We start from the raw sequence: 23964 nt of genomic DNA on the forward strand, positions 1-23964 counted from the left end.
ATAGTAAGCTGAAAAGTTGCACAGCAAATTAAGCAATCAACCGAGTGAAAAGGCAGTCTACAGAATGGGAGAAAATATTTGTAAACCATATATCTGATGAGGAATTAATATCCAAAATATGTAAGGAACTCCAGCAACTCAAGAGCAGAAAAACAAATAACCTGATTACAAATGGGCAAAGGAGTTGGAATAGACATTTCTCTAAGGAAGATGTACAAGCTGTCAACAAGTAGATGAAAAGGTGCTCAGCATCACTGATCAGGGCAATGCAAATCGAAACCACAATGAGATACTACTTTACATCTGTTGGGATGGCTATTAAAAAAAAAAAACACAAACAATAACCAGTGTTGGGCAGGATGTGGTTAGATCCTTGTACTTTGTTGGTGGGAATGTACACTGATGCATCTGTTATTAAAAATAGTGTGGCGGTCCCTCTAAAAATTCAAAATAGAATTGCCATATAATCCAGCTATCCTACTTCTGGGTATATACCCAGAAGAATGGGAATTGGGATTCTCAAAGAAACATCTGTACTTCCTGTTCACTGCAGCATTATTTCTAATAGCCAAGAAATGGAAACCACCTAAATATTTGTTGACAGATGAATGGATAAAGAAAACCTTTCATATACATACAGTCAAGTATTATTCAGCCTTAAAAAAGATGACTGACTGCCTTACGTGACAACATGGATGAACCTAGAGGACAGTATGCTAAGTGAAATAAACCAGGTACAGAAGGACAAATACTGCTTGATTCCACTTACATAAAATATCTAAAGTAATCAAACTCATAGAAACATAGTAGAGTGATGGTTACTGGAGGTTAGGGGAAATGGGGGTTCCTTGTTCTAGGGGCATAAAGTTTTAGTCATACAAGATGAGTAAGTCATAGAACTGTGTTGTACTACACTGTGCCTATAGTTAACATTACTATACTGTGCACTTGAACGAACACCTGTTAAGAGGGTAGATCTCATGTTAAGTGTTCTTGTCACAATAAAATAAGAATTTCTTTGTGAAAGCTGAATAATCCATTGTGTGTATACACCACATCTTCTTTATTCATCCATTGATAGACACTTGGATTGTTTCCATTTTTTTGGCTGTTGTGAACATTAACCTCTTTGAGACCCTGCTTTCGATTCTTAGGGGTATATATCCAGAAGTAGAACTGCTGGATCATATGGTAGTTCTATTTTTAATTTTTTGAGAAACAGCTCTAGTGTTTTCCACAGCAGCTGTGCCATTTTATATTTGCCCTAACAGTGGAAAGATTTCTGTGTTGTCACATTCTTGCAAATGCTTACTTTCTGTGTGTGTTTGGTAGTGGCCATCCTCATGGGATTTCTTTGTGATTTCTATTTTGCATTTCCCTAATGATTTAGGGACCTTATGCATCTCTTCATGTGCGTATTGGTCATTTGTATATCTTCTGTGGGGATATGTCTGTTAAGTCTTTGGCCATATAAAAATTACTGTATTTAAAATTTTTGATTGTGGTAAGAACACACCTCACAATTTTACCATCTTAACCATATTTAAGTGTATAGTTCAGTAGTTAAGTATATTATTTTTCAGTAGATCTCCACAACATTATCATCCTGCAAAACTGAAACTATATTCATTAAACAACCCCTCATTTCCCCCACCCCTAGTAACCACCATTCTATTTTGTTTCTATGAATTTGACTTCTTTAAATATATAAGAGGTGTTTGAATTTTTGTGACTGGCTTACTTCACTTAGCATAATGTCTTCATGGTTCATCTCTGTTGTAGTATGTGACAAGAGCATCTTCTTGTTTAAGGCTGAATAATATTCCATTTTAAGTATATACTATATTTTCTTTATATGCATTTATCTATTATTGGGCATTTGAGTTACTTCCAACTCTTGTGAATAATGCTGTGTTACAACTGTAAGTGTAAGTGTACAAATAGCTCAAGATTCTGCTATTAATTAGGTTAGATATAAACCTAGAAGTAGATTGCTGGATTGTGTTTTAGTTCTCTTTTTAAAGTTTTGAGGAACTGGGATCCTGTTTTGCATAGCAGCCTCACTGTTCTACAGTCCTCCCAAGAATGCACAAGCGTTCCAATTTCTCCACATCTTCACCAACACTCGTTTTTTTTGAAGAGTAGCCATCCTAATCGGTGTGAGATGATACATTATTGTGGTTTTGAGTTTCATTTCTCTAATGGTTAGTGGTTCTGAGCACCTTTTCATATACCTGTTGCCCATTTGTATATCATCTTTGGAGAAATGTCTACTCATGTCATTTGACTGTTATATCATTGGGTTATTTTTTTAATAATTTGAGGTATAATTGACTTACTGTGTTTCAGGTGTGCCACATAATGATTTCATATTTGTATATATGCAAAGTGATCACCATAATAAGTACAATTAACATCCATCATGATACACAGTTAGAAAATGTGTTTTTTCTTGTAGTGAGAACTTTTAAGGTTCACTCTCTTGCCAGCTTTCAAGTATGTAATAATAAGTACAGGCATACCTTGTTTTATTGAGGGAATGTGGTCCTGCTGTAACACCCTGATTTCATTTCTGCATTTGGAACTATGAGGGAATAAATTTGTTTTAAGCTACCAAGTTGATGGTAATTTGTTACAGCAAACAAAAACTAATATACCATCTTAACAATATTAGCCACCCAATTCATTTATTTAGGTCTTTAATTTCTTTCAGCAGTGTTTATCATTTTCGGAATGTAAAATTTGTACTTTTTAAAAATTTATTAACTATTCCTTTTGATGTTGCAAATGGAATTGTTAATTTCATTTTCTGATTGTTGCTAATGTACAGAAGTGCAGCTGGTTTTTAATATATTGATATTGTATCCTGCAACCATCCTGAACTCATTTACTAGCTCTTAATAGTTTGGTGTATGTGTGCATCGGGGGACTTGTAGTATTTTTAAATACAAGATAATGTTATCTGCAAGTAAGAGTTAGTTTTCCTTATGCATTTCCAATCTTCATGCTTTTTAATTTCTTGTCTAACAGCACTTGCTTAAATTCCACTACAACGTTGAATTGGCAAGTAGTGAATATCCTTGTCTTGTTTTTGATCTTAAGCAAAAAGCTTTCAGTCATTCCCTTAATTATGTTAGCTGTGGATTTTTGTACATGCCCTTTATCAGGTTAAGTTCCCTTTCTCCTAATTTACAGGTGACAAGCTTTTATTTTACTGCTTTGTTCTAAGGGTTTTATAAATATTAGCTCAGTAATTAATTCTATTTAGTTTCAGTGTTTCCGAAATTCATACATAAATAATCCGAACATGGGAGAACAACATGCCTTTTGTAGCAGATTGAGAGTCTCATGGCAAAAATACTTGAAGAAAATAAATGTCATTGTTATGCTGTAATAATTCCCCTTCAGCCAGTATATGCATCTATTCGTAAGACTGGCCAGAACATGTAGAGCTTTGATCAGCTGCGTAAGTTGAAAGCACTTATTTTTTATTAGCTGTGTAAGTTGAAAGCACTTATTTTTTATTAAGATAAAAGCAAAACATGATTATTTTAGAAAACTCAGATAAGCAAAAGTTCAAGTTTTTATGTTTTCCTTGGATACATTCCTAGAAATTGTTTTAGGTCAAAAGGAATGAATTTTTATGAGTTTTTTGATAGGTATTGCAAATTGCCCTCTGGAAATACTACACTCCCAGTAGCAAAATGAGAGTGACTGCTATTTCAAACTTAATTTTCAGTCTTGGATGATGTGAACTTTTAAAAAAACTATGTGGTATTTTGGGAGATGAATAATTCTACTTACTTGAAAATGTTTTATACAATGACACATAATTACTAGCAGCAAAACAGTTATTGACTATTAGTACTTTTTACAGCTTTTAGGATCAAAAGAATGAGCTTGATTATCTTAGTTCCTTACTGGAAGATTAATCAAAAGAAATGGAAGATACTAGCTAAGATCTTTGAAAACTTTTTGACACTTAAAAAAAAAATGTCATGCTAAAAAGTAATCCAAAATCATCAGAGAAATGTAAATTAAAACCACAGTGAAATATCACCTCACACGAGTTAGGATGACCAACATCCAGAAGACAAAGAACAATAAATGTTGGCGAGGATGTGGAGAAAGGGGAACCCTCCTACACTGCTGGTGGGAATGTAAATTAGTTCAACCATTGTGGAAAGAAGTATGGGGGTTCCTCAAAAAACTCAAAATAGAAATGCCATTTGACCCAGGAATTCCACTCCTAGGAATTTACGTTAAGAATGCAGGAGCCCAGTTTGAAAAAGTCATGCACTCCTATGTTTATCACAGCACTATTTACAATAGCCAAGAAATGGAAGCAACCTAAGTGTCCATCAGTAGATGAATGGATAAAGAAGATGTAGTACATATACACAATGGAATATTATTCAGTCATAAGAAGAAAACAAATCCTAACCATTTGCAACAACATGAATGGAACTAGAGGGTATTATGCTGAGTGAAATAAGCCAGATGGAGAAAGACAAGTATCAAATGATTTCACTCATCTGTGGAGTGTAAGAACAAAGAAAAGACTGAAGGAACAAAACAGCAGCAACCTCACAGAACTCAAGAATGGACTAACAGTTACCAAAGGGAAAGGGACTGGGGAGGATGGGTGGGAAGGGAGGGATAAGAGGGGAAAAAGGGGACATTATGATTAGCAGACATAATGTAGGGGGGGCATGGGGAGGGCTGTACAACACAGAGAAGACAAGTAGTGATTCTATGGACATCTTACTACGCTGATGGACAGTGACTGTAAAGGGGTATGTGGTGGGGACTTGGTGATGGGGGAAGTCTAGTAACCATAATGTTGCTCATGTAACTGTAGATTAATGATACCAAAAAAAACCCAAACAAACGAGTAATCCTAAAAAGATTTCAGATTCCAAGAGGGCAAACTAAATACTGTTAATGGTTTTTTTTTCTGGGCTTTAATGCATTTGAGGCAAATTTGTGTTTGAGGATAGTTGCTGAAACTCATTCGAGCAAGTTTAGTCCAGGCATAATGGATGCCTTTTCTTTTAAAAAATGGGACATAGGAAGCATAAGTTGACTATTTTTGAAAGAAAAGGAGGCCTGTAATTGTCTTTGGCTTTTAATGAGATATTCTTTCTAGTCTTACCTCTATATGTTGTCAAGCCCTGGAACAGGAGTAGAACCACAAAATAATAATATTCTAATGGGGAAAATATTATACAGTCAATTTCGACAGCTTTTAAAGTGTAGTTGATAGAAATAGGGTCAAAAAGTTTGAGGGAAGAGCTTATATTTTTTAATCTTTCTTTTCTATCAAGAACATTCTGAAATCTAGTTTTTATAACTTTCTCAAAAGTTAAATCTTGAAATTTTAGACCCTTAGAATAAGAATGAGAATTGGTTCTTAGCAGTCATTTAATTTTGCCTTAACATGTGACACCTACTTCTGAGATTAAATTCTAGCCTTCTGCCTGCCTTATAGCCAACTGATTAGTGTCAGTTAAGTAAGCGCCTTTGATATATGTTGAAGGGACTGTGCCAAGTTTGCTAGTGGGGGGTTCAGGCAAATAAGATATTAAAACAGAAAACTATATTATAAAGAAGACTTTAGTAAATTAATAGCAACTAAATAGTATAGGAGACCAAGAACAGTGGGATTGGAGGGGAGGGCTTGCTTTTAGAGTGGAGGGAAATACCTCACAGAAGTAGAATTTGAGTCTGGCCTTTGATAAAGAGGTCTTTCAAGCCAGAGGAGGGTGAGTTTGCAAGGGTGTGGAGGTTAAAGCAGTATAGTGTCGTGTGTATGATGTTTTATTTGCTTTAGAGAGGATCAGGTGGCGGGGGTGTGTGTGTGTGTGTGTGAGGGGGGTTGTTGGGGAGTTAGTACAGATAATCTGTTGACTGACTGCCTACCTGTGTGGGTGATAATATAGCCTGTCAGTGCTTGATTTCCTCTAACGGAAAACTGTGGAGAGTAAATGTGCAAGAACTCGTTATGAGTGTGTAGCACCAGGTGCACTGAGGTATTTATTATTTTATCTTCTCATTGATGGTGCCGACAACTCTTCTGTCCCAGATCCTAAGGTAGTTTTATATAGTACATTAACTGAGAATTATAATCTACATGCAATATTGTAATTTTTTTAAACAGAAATTACCTCTTTTGATTTTAAAATAAAATCATATGATGATGTAAAAATTAAATGGTGTATGACTAATTCTCTTATCACATATACATATATGGGCAACCCAGACAGTTGATACAGGTGTTGAGATAAAAATTAACCGAAGTTAATTCTGGTTGAGTAATATATAGTTCCTGGATTATTTTTATAGAACAGGAAAGTGTTTATAGCTTTAAAAAAATTAGAGACCAATTGTGATTGGTGTGTTCATTTATTGCTTTTGTAGATTACCCATAAATATACCTTTAAAATCTCAACCTTTTGTTCTCAAGCCAAATAATTTGAGGCTATTTCCTCTTCATTAGTCGTCATTCAAGAAGCACAAGATAGTTATGTATCATTAAATAACAAATTGCTGATACATGCATTTATATTTTAAAATTTAAAGTAATACATACTCATTGAAAACACTAGAAAGTTACAAAGTAATTTTCTCTTGGATCACTTTTTTTAAACATGTGAGATCATATTTGGAATTTGTTCTACAATTTGCTTTTTCTAAACTTAGCTAATTTCAGACTTCCATTTACTCAGTATGTGGAAATGCAGTTCTTTTTAAAGTATTTCTGTTGCACATGTTCAGTGATTTATTTACCTTGTTCTTATTGATGGGCATTTAGGTTGTTGTGAACCTTTCCATATTATAAACAATGCTGCAGAACATGGCCTTGAAACAGTATCATTGCTTACTTGTGCTAGGGTACTTGTAGGGTAAATTCTTAAAAGTGAAATCTTTGCATCAAAGTTTTTCTGCATTTCAAATTTAGATATTACTGACTTTCCTTTAAAAAATGTTACAGCAGTTTCCCCTCCCATCTGTATTGTTTCCCATTACTGTTGTTGATGTCATACCAGTCTTTCTTTTTAAACTTTGCTGATTTGATAAGTGGAAAGCTGTATAGCATAAAGCATAGTATGTTGTGATAAATTATAAGTGAGTGGTGAACTTTTCTCATACATTCATTGACTCTATTTGTTCTTTGAAATCCCTGTTCATGCCCTTTGACCATTTTTGATCCCTCTGAGGTGGTGGTTATTTTTCTTTTCTTTTTCTGAAGAGCTCTTCCTATATTAAGGAAACGAATCCTTTGACTATCATGTACTGTGAATATTTTTTAATTAGCCTATTTGTCTTTTGACTTTGCATATGGTGTACCTTGTCATGTTTAGATTTTGTGTAGTCACTTTTAGATTTCTTGTCATGTTTAGAAATTTTCCAAGATTATCAAAAAGGAAAACAGTTGTATTTTTTACTTACATTTATGGTTTTTTTATATTTAAACATCTGATCCATTTGAAATTTATTTTGAATAAGTGAGTTAGGAGTCTGATTTTACAGTTCTCAAAAATGGCTAGCCAGTTTTTCTAATACTATCTATTAGAACTGCTTCTCTGTGTGAATATTTATATACTGACCCTCATTTCTGGCTCATATTCCATTTCTCCACTGCAGACATGTGATTAGCTGAGGTTTTGAGGTCAGCATAGCAATAGAAAGGAGGAAATAAGTGGGTTATACTATCTTATCTCCTCTTCTGCTTTTAAGATTGATAAATGGTCGACTATTTGAAGGATAACTCTTAAACCCAACCGTCCTATGGACATAAAGGGGACTCTCACGTGACTCTTGATTACTTTTATCTCTGGAGAGCAAAGCAAGGCTGGAATGAAGGTCTTTTAAGGCATGGTCAGTGGAGTTTTTTTAGAAAATAATCAGGATTTTAAAGTGAGTTTGAACTTCTCTAGGCTAGGGCCTGTGCACTACCTAATTCCATGCTTGTCACAAGGAGACCAAAAAAAAATGTTTGCTGAAAGAATTGAAACTTGAAAAAATGGGTATTAGTCACTGCTTAAAACTTACTCATCTTAAGGAATTTAGTTGGTATAACTACGCCTGGATTTTTAAAAAATGAGAAAAATTTTTATGCTGCAGGTTGCATGAGTAGGGGTCAGAAGACAGGTTTTAGTTCAGGCTCAGTTACTGGCCATGGGCCAAATTTTTAATTTCTTTGAATCTTAGTTTCTTTGTTTTTTAAATAGAAATGATACCATTTCTCTATCTCACTAGGTTAGTATAATGAATAATGAATAAATGAGGTGATGTATGATAAATACTTCGTAAATGTTGAAATTTGCAGCAAGTTTAATGAGAGGCGAGGATTTGGAAATTTGGAGGCCACAGTGACCCCAGAAGGAAAAGAGTTGCAGAAACAGGTTGGGAGTGAATTGTTAGTGAGAATGTGAAGATAGGAAGTTTAAACCACTTTTCAAGGATACTCTATATTAAAAGGAAAAAAAAATATCATGGCTGGGTCATGAAGGGGTAAAAGGTTCATTGGAAAGGGCTGGTGTTTGTTTTAAAGCATTGTTTCCATAATTCAGTTATTTGTAATTTTGCCATTACCTCTGTTCCGTCTTTATTATTAGGTAATTTAAAGAAAATCTCACTTTAAAAAGTACTCATCCTAAGTAATAAATTCTGTGAAGTCATAGGTTTGATGTTCAGTTATGTATTTGTTTCCAAAACACTAAATAAATGTGGGCACTCGACAAATATTAAAACCACAGATTTAACTTTGAATACCACTGATGACATCCATATTACAATTTTAGAAACAATTTTTAAAAGAATTGGTTGGCTCTGAATGTAAATATGGACAATAGAAATGACTCAGTGTGTGGAATTATTTGAACAGTTTCTCAAAGGATATGGGAAGAAGGTGGTTCAAGGCAGTAGTTTGAAGGGTTAGTCCTGAAAAAGAGATGGGCCATCGCTGTCTCTGACATAGGAACCATGGAGAAGAGGAGTAAAGATAAGGAGTTGTACCCAAAATGATCAACTGAAGGTTGCTTGGTGGCCCTGGGGGTGGGGTTGGGGGTAGAAGGGCACTGACAAGAGATCCAAGGACAGAGAGTGCGTGTTTATCACTTAGGTTCCCTCTGTGCCGGGTACCATCCCTCCTAATTGTTCTCTCCAGGGTTCTCTTTGGGGTTCCTTAACCATGGCCCTCCTTTGCCCTTTCAGGCCTAAGGATGATAGATAATAACAGTTTTCCTGATGTTTCTTACTAGCTGTAAAATCCCCCACCATCCTTTGTTGCTTTTTTAAAGTTTATAAAATGGCTTTCTTTAAACTTTTCTCAGTAAAGTAGCTTGAGTGGGTCATCTTTACTCTGCTTGATACTCATGCCCATTCTTAAATCAGTGTCTGGCTGGAATGAAACACATGCCCATTTGGGGGGAGCCACCAACGATGTTCATTGTAATTATGTTAGATTATAAAAAATAGTGTGTGCATGTCAGGTTTTTCGGCCAGATTGGCAGTAAATTTAAAAAAGGAGTTGGAAACATGGCCAGGTTCATTCGCATATGTTTATAGTGCAAAGCCTGCAATACTTTCTGTCTGGCCCATCACAGAAGAAAATGTGCTGACCCCTGCTTTACAACTACGCTGTTCAGTATGGTCAACACTATGGTCTGAGCACTTGAAATATAGTGAGTCTGAGTTAAGACTATAATTATAAAAGACATAACACATTTCAAAGACTCACTTGTACCTGTTTTTTCTTTCTTAGGAGTTTTGGTTTCTTTTTTTCAACTACATCCATTTATTACTTGATAAACATTTTTCGCTCTTACAAAATTTTTTTATTTTTATTTTTACTTTTATTTTGGTATCATTAATCTACAATTACATGAGCAACATAATGGTTACTAGACTCCCCCCATTATCAAGTCCCCCCCACATACCCCATTACAGTCACTGTCCATCAGCATAGTAAGATGCTATAGGATCACTACTTGTTTTCTCTGTGTGGTACAGCCCTCCCTTTGCCCCCCACTACATTATGTCTGTTAATTGTAATGCCCCCTTTCCCCCCTTGTCCCTCCCTTCCCACCCATCCTCACCAGTCCCTTTCCCTTTGGTAACTGTTAGTCCATTCTTGGGTTCTGTGAGGCTGCTGCTGTTTTGTTTCTTCAGTTTTTTCTTTGTTTATTATACTCCACAGATGAGTGAAATCATTTGATACTTGTCTTTTTCCACCTGGCTTATTTCACCCAACATAATACCCTCTAGCTCCAACCATGTTGTTGCAAATCTGTTTCTTTTTAATGTTGTGGCCCTTAGAAAATTTGCATTTACATATATGGTTCACATTGTGTTTCTGTTGGACAACACAGAGCTAGGAAGTAACTGGTAACCTGGAAAGTAGGTAGATAAAAGCTGCCAACAGATAAAAGCCCATTAAATCCAGTGTTGTAAAGCAGAGAGTGCTTGACCCAGGTTCCATTCCTAGACCCAAGTCTATATAAGTCTTTATGCTATTTCCTCTGCCTGAAATAATCATTCTTGCCTGTGTTTACCATGATTTTTCTTTTAAATCATTTGAGACTCAGATCAAATACTGACTTACTCTGCAAAAGTTCCCTCCACCCCTATGCTCCAGCAATCCTTCTGTGTATTGTAATTACCAGTGTTTGCATATTTTTCCTGAGATCCTAAGGGAAGTGTTTGAATATATGCCAAGTATCCTGTACAAATTAGGTCCTCAGTGGGTATATATAATTGGATGAATAAATGAGTTACCAATTTAATGAACTTGGTTATTTGTCTTTCCCTTCTGGGCAACTTGGCAATAGTTCTAAGTGTTAGATGGTTGCAGGAAGCACATCTGGTGAATACCTATGAAGCCTCAGCCCAAGTAGAAAAACACAGCTCCCTGGAACTGTTCAGCATGGGCTGGATTACTCTCATTTCAGTTTCACTAAAGGTATCACTACAAGAGCACAGTATAATAAGTTATCCCATTTAATTAATGCATAAAGATTGTGTATTAAATACAGTGTTTGTTTTCAAGATGGTAAAGCATGAAATAATTTTAGAAAGATCTTCATCAAAACTGGTTACAGTAAGATTTTTGATACTTGAAGAAGTAAATTTTAAATACTCCGATTAAAATATAGTAGACTTTACCAGGTTTAGGTAATGTTCATGAGGATAAATGTTGCAAGCCTGATTCCTTGGAGATCCGAGGGTTAGAAAAAAAAATCTAGAGTAGCTTTCCTTAAGGATTTATCCTTCCATCTACTAATTAGATATTATCACCTAATGATCAGTTATTAGTGGTATTAGTAGATGTACGCAGATATTTCAGAAATTGTATGACCCTTATTCTTGGCTTATCACTATTTTAGGATCATTGTTTTAGAAATTTAGAAGCTTTGATGTGACTTACATGGTTGTGTCTGTCCATAATTCTTTAGATCATTCGATGTTACTTAAGGGCATTATTCTTTGGGCTTTTATGACATTTGATTTTTAAATTTCTGGGTAGCAAATTAAAATTAGGTGAAGGAAAATGAATTAAATTGTTTTTTTGATATGTTTTTGTTCTACTGTAGAACTGTAATATTTTGAGTGGAACTTTCAGAGACTATAGTCTTAAGCGTGAGCAAAAACTCTCCCTATTTCCCAGTTCTTGACTTTTCAAAGCTGGTTTGTAATGGTTGTTTTATTTATGGATAGACAGATTTCTTCTGGAAGTGAAGCACAAGTAACGAGAATCTTTTACAGTGTTTCCCCATCCCCCATCGTAATTGAATTAGTTGAAGAGAAGAAGTGTCTGTGTTCATTCATTAATGAAATAGCTTATTTATATAACTATGGTATGATCATAGATAGTAAACAAGTAAATAAAAAATGTATTCTTGCAATTCATAGAAAAATGAGTATTTGTCTTACCCTCATATTTCTTACCTGATCAGTTACCCATTCTTGAATATCTTCAAAACTTATCCTTGCCTATCCATTTTTACTGCCATTGTTTTGGTTTATGACATCATTCATTTGGATGTACTACTGCCTTTCTCACCTATGTGGTCCTTCTCATCCTCTCCTGCCAGAGAGAGAGGGCTTTCCAGTATCAGATCAGTTCCTTTCTTGCATAAAATTCTTAGTTTGCTGAAAGCCCTTGTTATGACACACAGGGACTCTTCATGTTAGGACCTCTAGCCACTTTCCTGTCACAAACTCCACCACTATCAACGACTAAAGCTATTAGTCCACTACCCGCTGGCTTCTGTTAGTGTTGGTAAGTCAGGCACCCAGCATTATTGTGTTCTTTTGTAGGTGGTATTTGCTTTCTAATCCCTTTTAAGAGGTGGCTCCCCTCACCCTGCAAGTAAACCTCTGTGTTACATAGTCTCACAATGGTAGCTAAGTGTACATTTTTATTTACCCTGCTTGGAATTCTTTGACCTTTATTTGAGGATTGGCATCTTTCAACAGTTGTAAAGTTCTCATGCAATATCACCAAATTTTCTTTTTCCTTATAGAGCTCTGCTTACATAGATTGTGGACCATTTTATTCTTCATGCTTTTTTTCCAAATGAAGTATTGTGAAAAGATATAAATAGTCTAAATGTCCAATAGAGGATTAAAAAAGTAACATTTCAGCCATAAAAACAATAGGTCAATAATAAAAGAGTATGTAATGACATGGAAAGATGTTCACAATACATTAAGTGAAAAAAGCAGGCTATAAAACAATATGCATAATGAGTCCATTTTTATAATATGTGCAGTTGCCAGAGTAAAAGGACAAATGATATTTATTTACCAAATATTAATGTTAGTTACTTGAATGCCATAGGATAACGGGAGATTTTGTTAGTTTTTTTGTGGGGGAGACATTTAGGTTTTTAATTTTCTGTAATGAAGATTACTTTTAGGATAAGGCAAGAGGGTTACTAAAATGTAAATTAGCCCAAAAAAGCCCTCTCAGTTCATTCTGGCAAAGTAAATATTTCTACAAAATTACTTAGACCTTACAAATTTGAGCACCCTTCGCTCTTCCTTCTAGGAATGTACACTAGCAGTTGTTGATACAGAACTAAAAACTACTCCAGTAAATTATTACCACAGAGAACAGATGAGAAGATACAAATTCTCAATAAAAATATATATTGCTCAAATATTGTTCAGATAATACAGTTACATCACCACATTTTTTTGCAAAGACAAAGACATTAAACTAGAAGTTGTAGTCTTCTGCTTCACACATTTCAGTACTCAACTCTTTGTTTTACTCATCTGTGCTGAACGTCTGTGTATATGGTGATGTCTGATTGTTTATTGGTTCCCATAGTGTAATAGGTAACTTGACATTTCAGTTGAAAAGATAAAATAAGGGCTTTTACTATCAGATTATAAAATTCCTTTTCTGGAAGAAGGTGGTATTTGCAGATGTGCTTTGAAAAAAATACTAAAATGACAAAGTACTATTTCAAGATCACTAGGCCTTTGTTAAACTTAAGTGAATTACAGTAAAACTGTAAATCAAAGACAAATCTAACTTTAACAGGAAGTTCCATTAACTATAAGGCTATTTTAGCAAGCAAAATGTACAGTGTAAGCAACTGTCAAGGGGCATCAGATTTAATGGAGTGGACATTAACTTTGCATTAACACTTAATTATCAATTACATTAAAAATGTTGCTTTAAGCGTGAATATTTTGCCAAGAAAAAACTAAAAATTTTAAATGCACCAAAAACAAAAATCTCACTAAGTTATTACGTAGGATTATGTGTGAAAGCAAACTCATATAGGAATCAAGGCAAATGGCATTCAAAATAAACTCTACCTGTATTTTATTAAAAGGGCAGATATTAATTAATCCAGCTGCCTGTTTAAATTATAATAGCACCATGACTCAACTTAAAAATAAGAAATTGTCTACAACTTGACAGTATAAAAAAACATTTTAATACTTTAAAATCCAAGTTTTTAAAATCATGAAAAAATTCTCATCATATTAATTAGTAATTAATACCTCAATTAGTCAAGGTAAACATTAGGAAGCTAAGTTACTATGACTTAATATACAGAAAGGAATCTTTCAGAATGAGGATATTAGAACAAAATGAATATTAGAATAGTTTCATCTTGCTGTCTCCCCAAAACCAACCAACCCTCCCACCCACCCTGTACCCATTAGACCCCCCATTACCCCCAGTCCTTCCTCTCATTTCTCAGCAGCCACCAGCCTTTCTGTCCCTGTAGAGTTGTCTATTCTGGACATCTTGTGTAAATGGAATCATACAATATGTAGTCTCGGAATTGACTTTTTTTATTTAGCATGTTTTAAGTTTCATCCATTTTATAGACAGGCATGTGATCAGGGTTTCTCTTCTGTTATGGCTGGATAATATTCCATTATATGGATAGACCACATTATATTAATCTATCTGTTGATGGATATTTGAGTTGTTTTCACTTTCTGTGATTATGCATAATGTTGCCATAAGCATTCATGTACAAGTACTTGGGTGGGCATGTTTTCATTTCTCTTGCATTTATACTTAGAAGTGGAATTTCTGGGTCATGTTTCGAGCTCTGTTTAACCTTTTGAGTAACTTCCAGACTGTTTATCAAAGCATTGTATTATTTTACATTCCCATCACCAATGTAGACTTTAAAAACTATTTTATTCATACCACGCAGGTTCCATGCTTAAAAACATTGCCTTAATTGTATTACAGAAAACTACCATATCCCATCCCTGAAATAACATTCTTCTCAAAATTTCCTGCATGTACAGCTCTTTTTTTTTTCAGCTTTATTGAGATATAATTGACACATGACATTGTATAAGTTTATGGTGTACAGTGGCCAACACTTGTTAAGTGTTTTTGATTATGGTGGCTGTGAAGTGATATTTCATTGTGGATTTGATTTGCATTCCTCTGAGCATTATCACATTTGGCCATTTGTTTCGGGCATTTGTATATCTTTTTTGGGGAAATGTCTGTTCAGATACTTTGCCTATATTTAAATTGGATTTTTTGTCTTTTTATTATTGAGTTATAAGAGGTCTTTATATATTCTGAATACAAGTTTCTGGTCAGATTTGCAAATGTTTTTTTCCCATTTTGTGGGTTGTCTTTTTACTTTCTTGATTGTGTCCTTTGCAGCAAAAGTCTAAAAAAAATTTTGATGAAGTATTCAATTTTTCTCTTGTTGCTTGGGATTTTAGTAGTCACAGTTGCAGGATTCATTCAGAGAACCTAATTTCCCATATTGTCAGAACTGGGTCTTACAGCATCATGTGATTCATAGTTGTAATTATTGTATGCACATATAGTGATTTTGTGTTTTTTTTCTATTTGGCATTTTTTTGTGTGTAACATTTCATCTGTTTATATTGCCCATGCTTCATTTTTAAGAGCTGTGTTATGTTGTGTGGTTGCACTGTAGCTTACACTGTAACTTGTTTGTTTTTCAACTTCATGATTTAAATAGTGCTGACAGGCAGCTATATCCATCAACTTAGAAGTTATATTTTTCTTCCCATAGATAAGATTGACATGAAACAATTGATAGCAAAGAAGATACGGTTGACTGCAGAGGCAGAGGTAAGTAACACCCTCTTTTAGAAGCAAAAATTGTTTTGGTTAGTAAAACTTTTTATGCTCAATTGTTTAAAGAATTATTTACCTTTCTTACAAGTAGACCCTACCCTGCGGGGGAACAGGACAATAAGGTCTGCCACCTTGTCATCCTATGTAAGAACCATATTGCCTTTCCTCTTACATCCCATCCATCACTCATTTTCTGGCTTTTACCAGAGTAAAACTCTGTTTTAGTGAACTGTGATACAGTTGAATGAATGAATCCATGAATAAGTGCTTTATGAAAGTATCTATCTTGGTTTATAGTAAATAACAGGTCTCCAGTAAATGTTGATTCTGAATCTCAAAGTAGACCCTTGTTAGGGATGTAGAGGAATTATCAAGTCAAAAGCAACAATATGGGGTCATTTTAAGCAGAGCAAACAGTTCTAGAAGTCAGAATTCAGCATTGACCTCAGGAAATTCTGGAGGACAAAGAAGAATTTTTTTCTATTATAGTTTAATACTGTGTGTGCCTGAATGTTAGTGGACTTCAAATGTAAGGCAGCCTACCTTTTTCCCAATGAGAAGATCACTTCCAAAATTTATGGGCCAACTTGAATATGTAAATATCCAATGATATAGATGAAATAGCCTTGTTTCTATTTATTTAGTTATATGTACGTGCATGCATATATTATGCATTTATATATAGTATAATTTAAATTTAGATTTTTTATAATCAAATTTTATAAAATGGTTATTGCAAGATTATTTACATTCACTTCTTTATTAGTGTCTTTGTAATTATTAGAGCTAGTTTTTCAGTTATTTTCTAATCCCAGGACATAACATTTTCACTTTCATCTTGTGTTGGATATATGGCAACTTTTGAGTCCAGGGATGATGGTGTCACTAAAAATTTAGTGCAAATACGTATTTGCTTAACATTAAGAGATCTCTTCTTCCCTTCCCATTCATCAGGTAGGTGTATTTGTGATTTTTGCAATGTAACCACTTAATTGTATTGTTCTATAAAGTGGTTTTCAAAAGGTATGTTTACTATACTGGAGACCAAATCTAGACTTCTAGTTAGTAGTTTGTTAAATTTTATTTAATTTTACTGATTCCATTAGGTTACCTGTGTAAGCCTTTACAATTATAATTATCAGAGTCATTTAATAATTTTTGTAATTAATAATTCCAATTAATAATCTCTTCCATTCTAAGAGACTAAAGACTTGATTATTAGGTAAATTCTAGTTATCTCAGAGTCTTTCAGGGTTCCAGACCCAGTTCCAACATTGGGCAGCTTCCCCTTCATATACCACCAGGCAATTATTGTGCAACAGCAAGGTGTCTGAGAATTTAACTCAATTCTGACACCATCTACCCGGAGATACCATCAGATCCCATAGGCTAAAGGCCCAGTCCTACAGGACTGCCTGCCATCATCCCCCGCTTCAGACAGCAGTCACAAGCACCAAGCTGTGTCCTGTGCTTCTGTTGACCCCCCTACAGACTGGAGGTTCCCAGGAACTCCTCCTTAGACTTGATTAGTTGTTAGAGCAGCTCACAGAACTCAGGGAAAACTTACTTAGGTTTTCCAGTTTATTAAAGGATCGTGAATCAACAGCAAGATGGAGAGGTACTTAGGGTGAGGCTGAACAAAGGAGCTTCTGTCCTCCAGGAGCTTGGGGACTTGGATGGCATCAGAAACCATCCGTTTCCCCAAGTGTGGAATAAAAGGGGCCAAAAAGCCATCCTCTTCAGTTTTTATGGAAATTTCATTGCACAGTTGTGACTAAGTCATTGGCCATTGGCTGATTCAGCCCCTCTCCCCTACCCAGAGGTCGGGGTGGGTAGGACGGAAAGTTCCCACTCTGTAATCACATGGTTGATCCTCCTGGCAACCAGGCCCTACTCTGGTGTGTGTGTGTGCAAAAGTCAACTTCATTAATAACAAACGACGTTTTTATCTTTCTCACTTAGGAAATTTCGAGCATTTTGAAACGTATGCACCAGAAACTGTGAAGACCAAATAATATTTCTTATAAATCACAGTATCACAGAGCAATAATTTATACTTTTGGCTAACAGAAGAAAAACATTTCATATGTAGGCACATGTGCTATTTTTAAGGGCCCATTCTTGCAAATTTAGTTATTACAAAAATAAAGAAATTTAGTTTTTATGGGTCACCAGAGTATTTCTGACTCTTACTCCTCTAGTCAGGCTGGAAACCCGTTTATCTTCCATTTGTTTTCAAATTCCTACTCAGTTCCTCTTTTGGTCCTTCTCTTCCCAGCAAGAACACAGCCCTTACTGTGTTCTGTTTGGAAAGGAAAATTTCTGTTGGGTGAAAGGTCCCTGCTATCATTGCTGTTTATTTAAAAAATCTAAAGTGAGAGGAGTAATTTAAAAAATCTAGTATCACAAACCCAAAGGGGAGATGGACTGTGGTGTGCAAGTAGAGGTGAATGGAGGGAATGTTTCAAGGACTTAAGTTGAAACTTTGTTTTTATATAGAGTATTCTACTTACCTGATTTATATATTGATCAGTTGATAATATAAAATTTCATTTTCCAGTTAGGTCAGTTAGGATTTGAAGGAGAGAGGAATGAATAAAGTAAGGGAAAAGAAGCTGAGGGAATTGTGGACAAAGGTTTAACTAGTATTATTTAATACTCTGTATTGTGCAAGGGATAATCAGGGTCACAGAGTTGTGTAAGACTTGTCTGTCGTTAAGTGAGGGTGTGTCTTGAGCAAAGGTTTGGAGGTGGAAAACTTACCCTCTGTCTTGGAAATGTCACTTGATTGGCCTCTGTGCCCCTCTTGGGGTACATGATAGAAAAATCTAGTTGGAAAATTGGGGCTAGATTCTAAAGTATTTTTTGTCTACTTTTATGCCCTTGTTTATGAAGCTCTTTCTACTTGAAATTTCCTACCTTCACCAATCAAAATACTGTATATCCTTCAAAATCTAGATCAAATGCTGCTACCTTTGATGATGATTTCCACATAGCCAGGTTTGAAATGATGTTTCAAAATACCGTTTTCTACATACCCCCGTTTTCTAAATACCCCAGCTTGGAAAAACGTTCTCCGTACTGTATACTTCTGAGCACTTAGTTCCCAGCAGTATTGTATACTCTGTATTTATTACAAGGTGCTTTGTTGTGGTGAATCACCAAAATTCTTTTGGTGAACTTACAGGTGATTTGACTTAGGAATGTTTTAATTTGCAATTTAATATCTAACAAGATTGTACATCTTGCCATTGTTTATTAGTAGGAAGGAATGATTTTGAGGGAGGTATATTAGGAATGCTGTTGTGATATCAAAGTTGAGGATAATTTATAGAATTTGGAGATGATGAGACCAGACAGGAAGCTACTGTAGTATTTTAGTGTTGTAGACTGAGTAAACAAAGGACAGGGAGAAGGGAGCTGCATCTGGAGGTCCTATTAGGATCTATAGGGTGAGGTACTCCATGCTTTACATGCATACTCTTATTTATTTAAATTATTCCACTTATAAGGGTGTTCTTTGAACTGGTTACATTTTGTTGTTGGTTTGCTTTATTGGTTGGCATTTACTAAAGGAAAATGGCCATTAAGGTGACAGGTATGTGAGTATTGTACAGAGCCATGAAATTTACTCGTTTTTCTCAGTTGAGGGTTTTGAGGAATAATTTTTTTTTTTTTTTTTTTTTTTTTGAGAGGGCATCTCTCATATTTATTGATCAAATGGTTGTTAACAACAATAAAATTCAGTATAGGGGGGTCAATGCTCAATGTACAATCATTAATCCATCTCAAGCCTAATTCTCGTCAGTCTCCAATCTTCTGAAGCATAACGAACAAGTTCTTACATGGTGAACGAATTCTTACAGAGTGAATAAATTCTTACATGGTGAACAGTACAAGGGCATTCATCACAGAAACTTTCGGTTTTGATCATGCAATATGACCTATAAACCATCAGGTCAAATATGAATATTCATTTGATTTTTGTACTTGATTTATATGTTGATCCCACATTTCTCCTATTATTATTATTATTTTTATTTTTAATAAAATGCTGAAGTGGTAGGTAGATGCAAGATAAAGGTAGAAGACATAGTTTAGTGCTGTAAGAAGGCAAATGTAGATGATCAGATGATCAGGTGTGTGCCTATGGACTAAGTATTAATCCAGGCTAGACAAGGGCAGCAAGACATCCACGGATGCAGAAGATTTCTCTCAAAGCAGGGGGGGTGAGGTTCTGAGCCTCACCTCTGTTGATCCCCAAATTCTCACCTGATGGCCCCCCTGCGACTGTGCCTGTCTTAGGTTGTTCCTCCCTTGAGGAATCTTACCCGTCTCTGGCTAACCAGTCATCTTCCGGGGCCATACAGGGAAATGTAAAGTTGGTAAGTGAGAGAGAAGCCATATTGTTTGCAAAGGTTAGCTTTTTACTTCTTTGCAGATTTATGCCCTGTGGCTTCTATGCCCAGCACTTGTCTCGAGGTATCTTTACCACCTGGAGGAATTATGATACTCGGTAAATTCGATATGAGGCACGAATTCTATTTAAGGTTTGTAATTAGGAAGGAAGAAGAAAAGCTATAGATGTAGCATATGAAGGAAACTTGGGAGGATTGATTATTTCTTTGACATATCTTCTTGTATAGTACCTTAAGTATGTATAGGTTTTAAACTACTAACTAATTTGCACACACATATTAACATAATAGGAATACGGTGACATAAACAAAGCAAATCTATAATTACCAGCCATCTCCAGTGAAGCCAAGAAAACCATTTAGGCACCCTAGGCATTTGTGAAAATTTATCTATGATATGATGGATATTTTCCAACTGTACTTGAACCATCAGACAAATTAAAGCAGCCCATTTCTGGGATCTGTTCACATCCCATATGTTCTTTTAACCATAGATAGTCTATAGTCATGAGATTTTGGGGTGCTACAACTTGCACCCCTCCCAACTCCTGGTTGAGTTCCAACAGTACAGATCCAGTCAAATTCGTTGTCTCACTGTATGCACATGCCAGCCTAGACATCTCCCTCCTCCTTCTTATGGCAAGTCCAGGAGACGGTGGGCTGGATGCAGCCACAACCGCAGCATCGTCCGGATCCCTGTGGAGGCCTTTTGATGATCATCCCCCGGCACGAGTCCTCCAGAGAGTGCTGATGCCGGAAGCTCCTCCTCATATCGTATCTTAGTTCATTTTCTGGGTATCCAAGCTAGGCCTTGATCTTCTGCGTAGAAACAAACAGACCCTTTGCCCACACTTTGACATGCCCTCTATACCACTGTGCAGAACTCATTGGAGGTCAGCACACAGTAACTGCTTTTTTTTTTTTTTTTTTAATTAAGAGAAAGGAATATTATCAGAAAAGAGTACCTCCATAGCTGATCATCTGACACCCTTTAAGTGATCAACATTAAGGATATTTAAAGCATGCGTTGATCTTTGATTTACCAATAGTTTTATCCTGTTAAGGAGTAATCCCCCTTTTCTTTCTTTCTTTCTTTCTTTTTTTTTTTTTAATTTTTAATCTACACTTACCTGAAGAATACTATGTTTACTATGCTCTCCCCTATATCAGGTCCCCCCTAACAACCACATTACGGTTACTGTCCATCAGCTTAGCAAAATGTGGTAGAGTCACTACTTGTCCTCTCTGTGTTGTGCAGCCCACCCTCCCCTTTCTCCCTCCCCCCCATGCATGCTAATCTTAATACCCCCCTTCTTCTTCCCCCCCCTTATCCCTCCCTGCCCACCCATCCTCCCCAGTTCCTTTCCCTTTGGTACCTGTTAGTCCATTTTTGGGTTCTGTAATTCTGCTGCTGTTTTGTTCCTTCAGTTTTTCCTTTGTTCCTATACTCCTCAGATGAGTGAAATCATTTGGTATTTCTCTTTCTCTGCTTGGCTTATTTCACTGAGCATAATACTCTCCAGCTCCATCCATGTTGCTGCAAATGGTTGGATTTTTCCACTTCTTATGGCTGAGTAGTATTCCATTGTGTATATGTACCACATCTTCTTTATCCATTCATCTACAGATGGACATTTAGGTTGCTTCCAATTCTTGGCTATTGTAAATAGTGCTGCGATAAACATAGGAGTGCATCTGTCTTTCTCAAACTTGATTGCTGCGTTCTTAGGGTAAATTCCTAGGAGTGGAATTCCTGGGTCAAATGGTAGGTCTGTTTTGAGCATTTTGATGCACCTCCATACTGCTTTCCACAATGGTTGAACTAATTTACATTCCCACCAGCAGTGTAGGAGGGTTCCCCTTTCTCCACAGCCTCGCCAACATTTGTTGTTGTTTGTCTTTTGGATGGCAGCTATCCTTACTGGTGTGAGGTGATACCTCATTGTAGTTTTAATTTGCATTTCTCTGATAATTAGCGATGTGGAGCATCTTTTCATGTGTCTCTTGGCCATCTGTATTTCTTTTTTGGAGAACTGTCTGTTCAGTTCCTCTGCCCATTTTTTAATTGGGTTATTTGTTTTTTGTTTGTTGAGGCGTGTGAGCTCTTTATATATTCTGGACGTCAAGCCTTTATCAGATCTGTCATTTTCAAATATATTCTCCCATACTGTAGGGTTCCTTTTTGTTCTATTGATGGTGTCTTTCGCTGTACAGAAGCTTTTCAGCTTAATGTAGTCCCACTTGCTCATTTTTGCTGTTGTTTTCCTTGCCCGGGGAGATATGTTCAAGAAGAGATCACTCATGTTTATGTCTAAGAGGTTTTTGCCTATGTTTTTTTCCAAGAGTTTAATGGTTTCGTGACTTACATTCAGGTCTTTGATCCATTTTGAGTTTACCTTTGTATATGGGGTTAGACAATGGTCCAGTTTCATTCTCCTACATGTAGCTGTCCAGTTTTGCCAGCACCATCTGTTGAAGAGACTGTCATTTTGCCATTGTATGTCCATGGCTCCTTTATCAAATATTAATTGACCATATATGTTTGGGTTAATTTCTGGGGTCTCTAATCTGTTCCACTGGTCTGTGGCTCTGTTCTTGTGCCAGTACCAAATTGTCTTGATTACTATGGCTTTGTAGTAGAGCTTGAAGTTGGGGAGTGAGATCCCCCCTACTTTATTCTTCTTTTTCAGGATTGCTTTGGCTATTCGGGGTCTTTGGTGTTTCCATATGAATTTTTGAATTATTTGTTCCAATTCATTGAAGAATGTTGCTGGTAATTTGAGAGGGATTGCATCAAATTTGTATATTGCTTTCGGCAGGATGGCCATTTTGACGATATTAATTCTTCCTAGCCATGAGCATGGGATGAGTTTCCATTTATTAGTGTCCCCTTTAATTTCTCTTAAGAGTGACTTGTAGTTTTCAGAGTATAAGTCTTTCACTTCCTTGGTTAGGTTTATTCCTAGGTATTTTATTCTTTTTGATGCAATGGTGAATGGAATTGTTTTCCTGATTTCTCTTTCTATTGATTCGTTGTTAGTGTATAGGAAAGCTACAGATTTCTGTGTGTTGATTTTGTATCCTGCAACTTTGCTGTATTCCGATATCAGTTCTAGTAGTTTTGGAGTGGAGTCTTTAGGGTTTTTTATGTACAGTATCATATCATCTGCAAATAGTGACAGTTTAACTTCTTCTTTACCAATCTGGATTCCTTGTATTTCTTTGTTTTGTCTGATTGCCGTGGCTAGGACCTCCAGTACTATGTTAAATAACAGTGGGGAGAGTGGGCATCCCTGTCTGGTTCCCGATCTCAGTGGAAATGCTTTCAGCTTCTCGCTGTTCAGTATAATGCTGGCTGTGGGTTTATCATATATGGCCTTTATTATGTTGAGGTACTTGCCCTCTATTCCCATTTTGCTGAGAGTTTTTATCATGAATGGATGTTGAATTTTGTCAAATGCTTTTTCAGCATCTATGGAGATGATCATGTGGTTTTTGTCTTTCTTTTTGTTGATGTGGTGGATGATGTTGATGGATTTTCGAATGTTGTACCATCCTTGCATCCCTGGGATGAACCCCACTTGGTCATGGTGTATGATCCTTTTGATATACTGTTGAATTCTGTTTGCTAATATTTTATTGAGTATTTTTGCATCTACATTCATCAGGGATATTGGTCTGTAATTTTCTTTTTTGGTGGGGTCTTTGCCTGGTTTTGGTATTAGGGTGATGTTGGCTTCATAGAATGAGTTTGGGAGTATTCCCTCTTCTTCTATTTTGTGGAACACTTTAAGGAGAATGGGTATTATGTCTTCTCTGTGTGTCTGATAAAATTCCGAGGTAAATCCGTCCGGCCCCGGGGTTTTGTTCTTGGGTAGTTTTTTGATTACTGTTTCAATTTCTTTGCTTGTAATTGGTTTGTTTAACTTT

The 23964-nt window shown here is 35.9% G+C and overlaps 1 protein-coding gene across 3 annotated transcripts in view; it reads left to right on the top strand.

Annotated features, from left to right (window-relative positions):
• SOAT1 (sterol O-acyltransferase 1) overlaps positions 1–23964 on the top strand; it is a 72910-nt gene that overhangs the window by 12377 nt on the left and 36569 nt on the right. For all 3 annotated transcript variants that reach the window (XM_037022474.2, XM_037022473.2, XM_037022472.2), the window contains one exon: positions 15552–15610. In XM_037022474.2, coding sequence (XP_036878369.1) covers positions 15563–15610 — 48 coding nt within the window. In that variant the 5' untranslated portion in view covers positions 15552–15562. The remainder of the gene's footprint in view (positions 1–15551; positions 15611–23964) is intronic.

Source organism: Manis javanica, chromosome 11 (genome assembly GCF_040802235.1).
Source record: "Manis javanica isolate MJ-LG chromosome 11, MJ_LKY, whole genome shotgun sequence".
In the NCBI taxonomy this organism is placed as follows: Eukaryota; Metazoa; Chordata; class Mammalia; order Pholidota; family Manidae; genus Manis; species Manis javanica.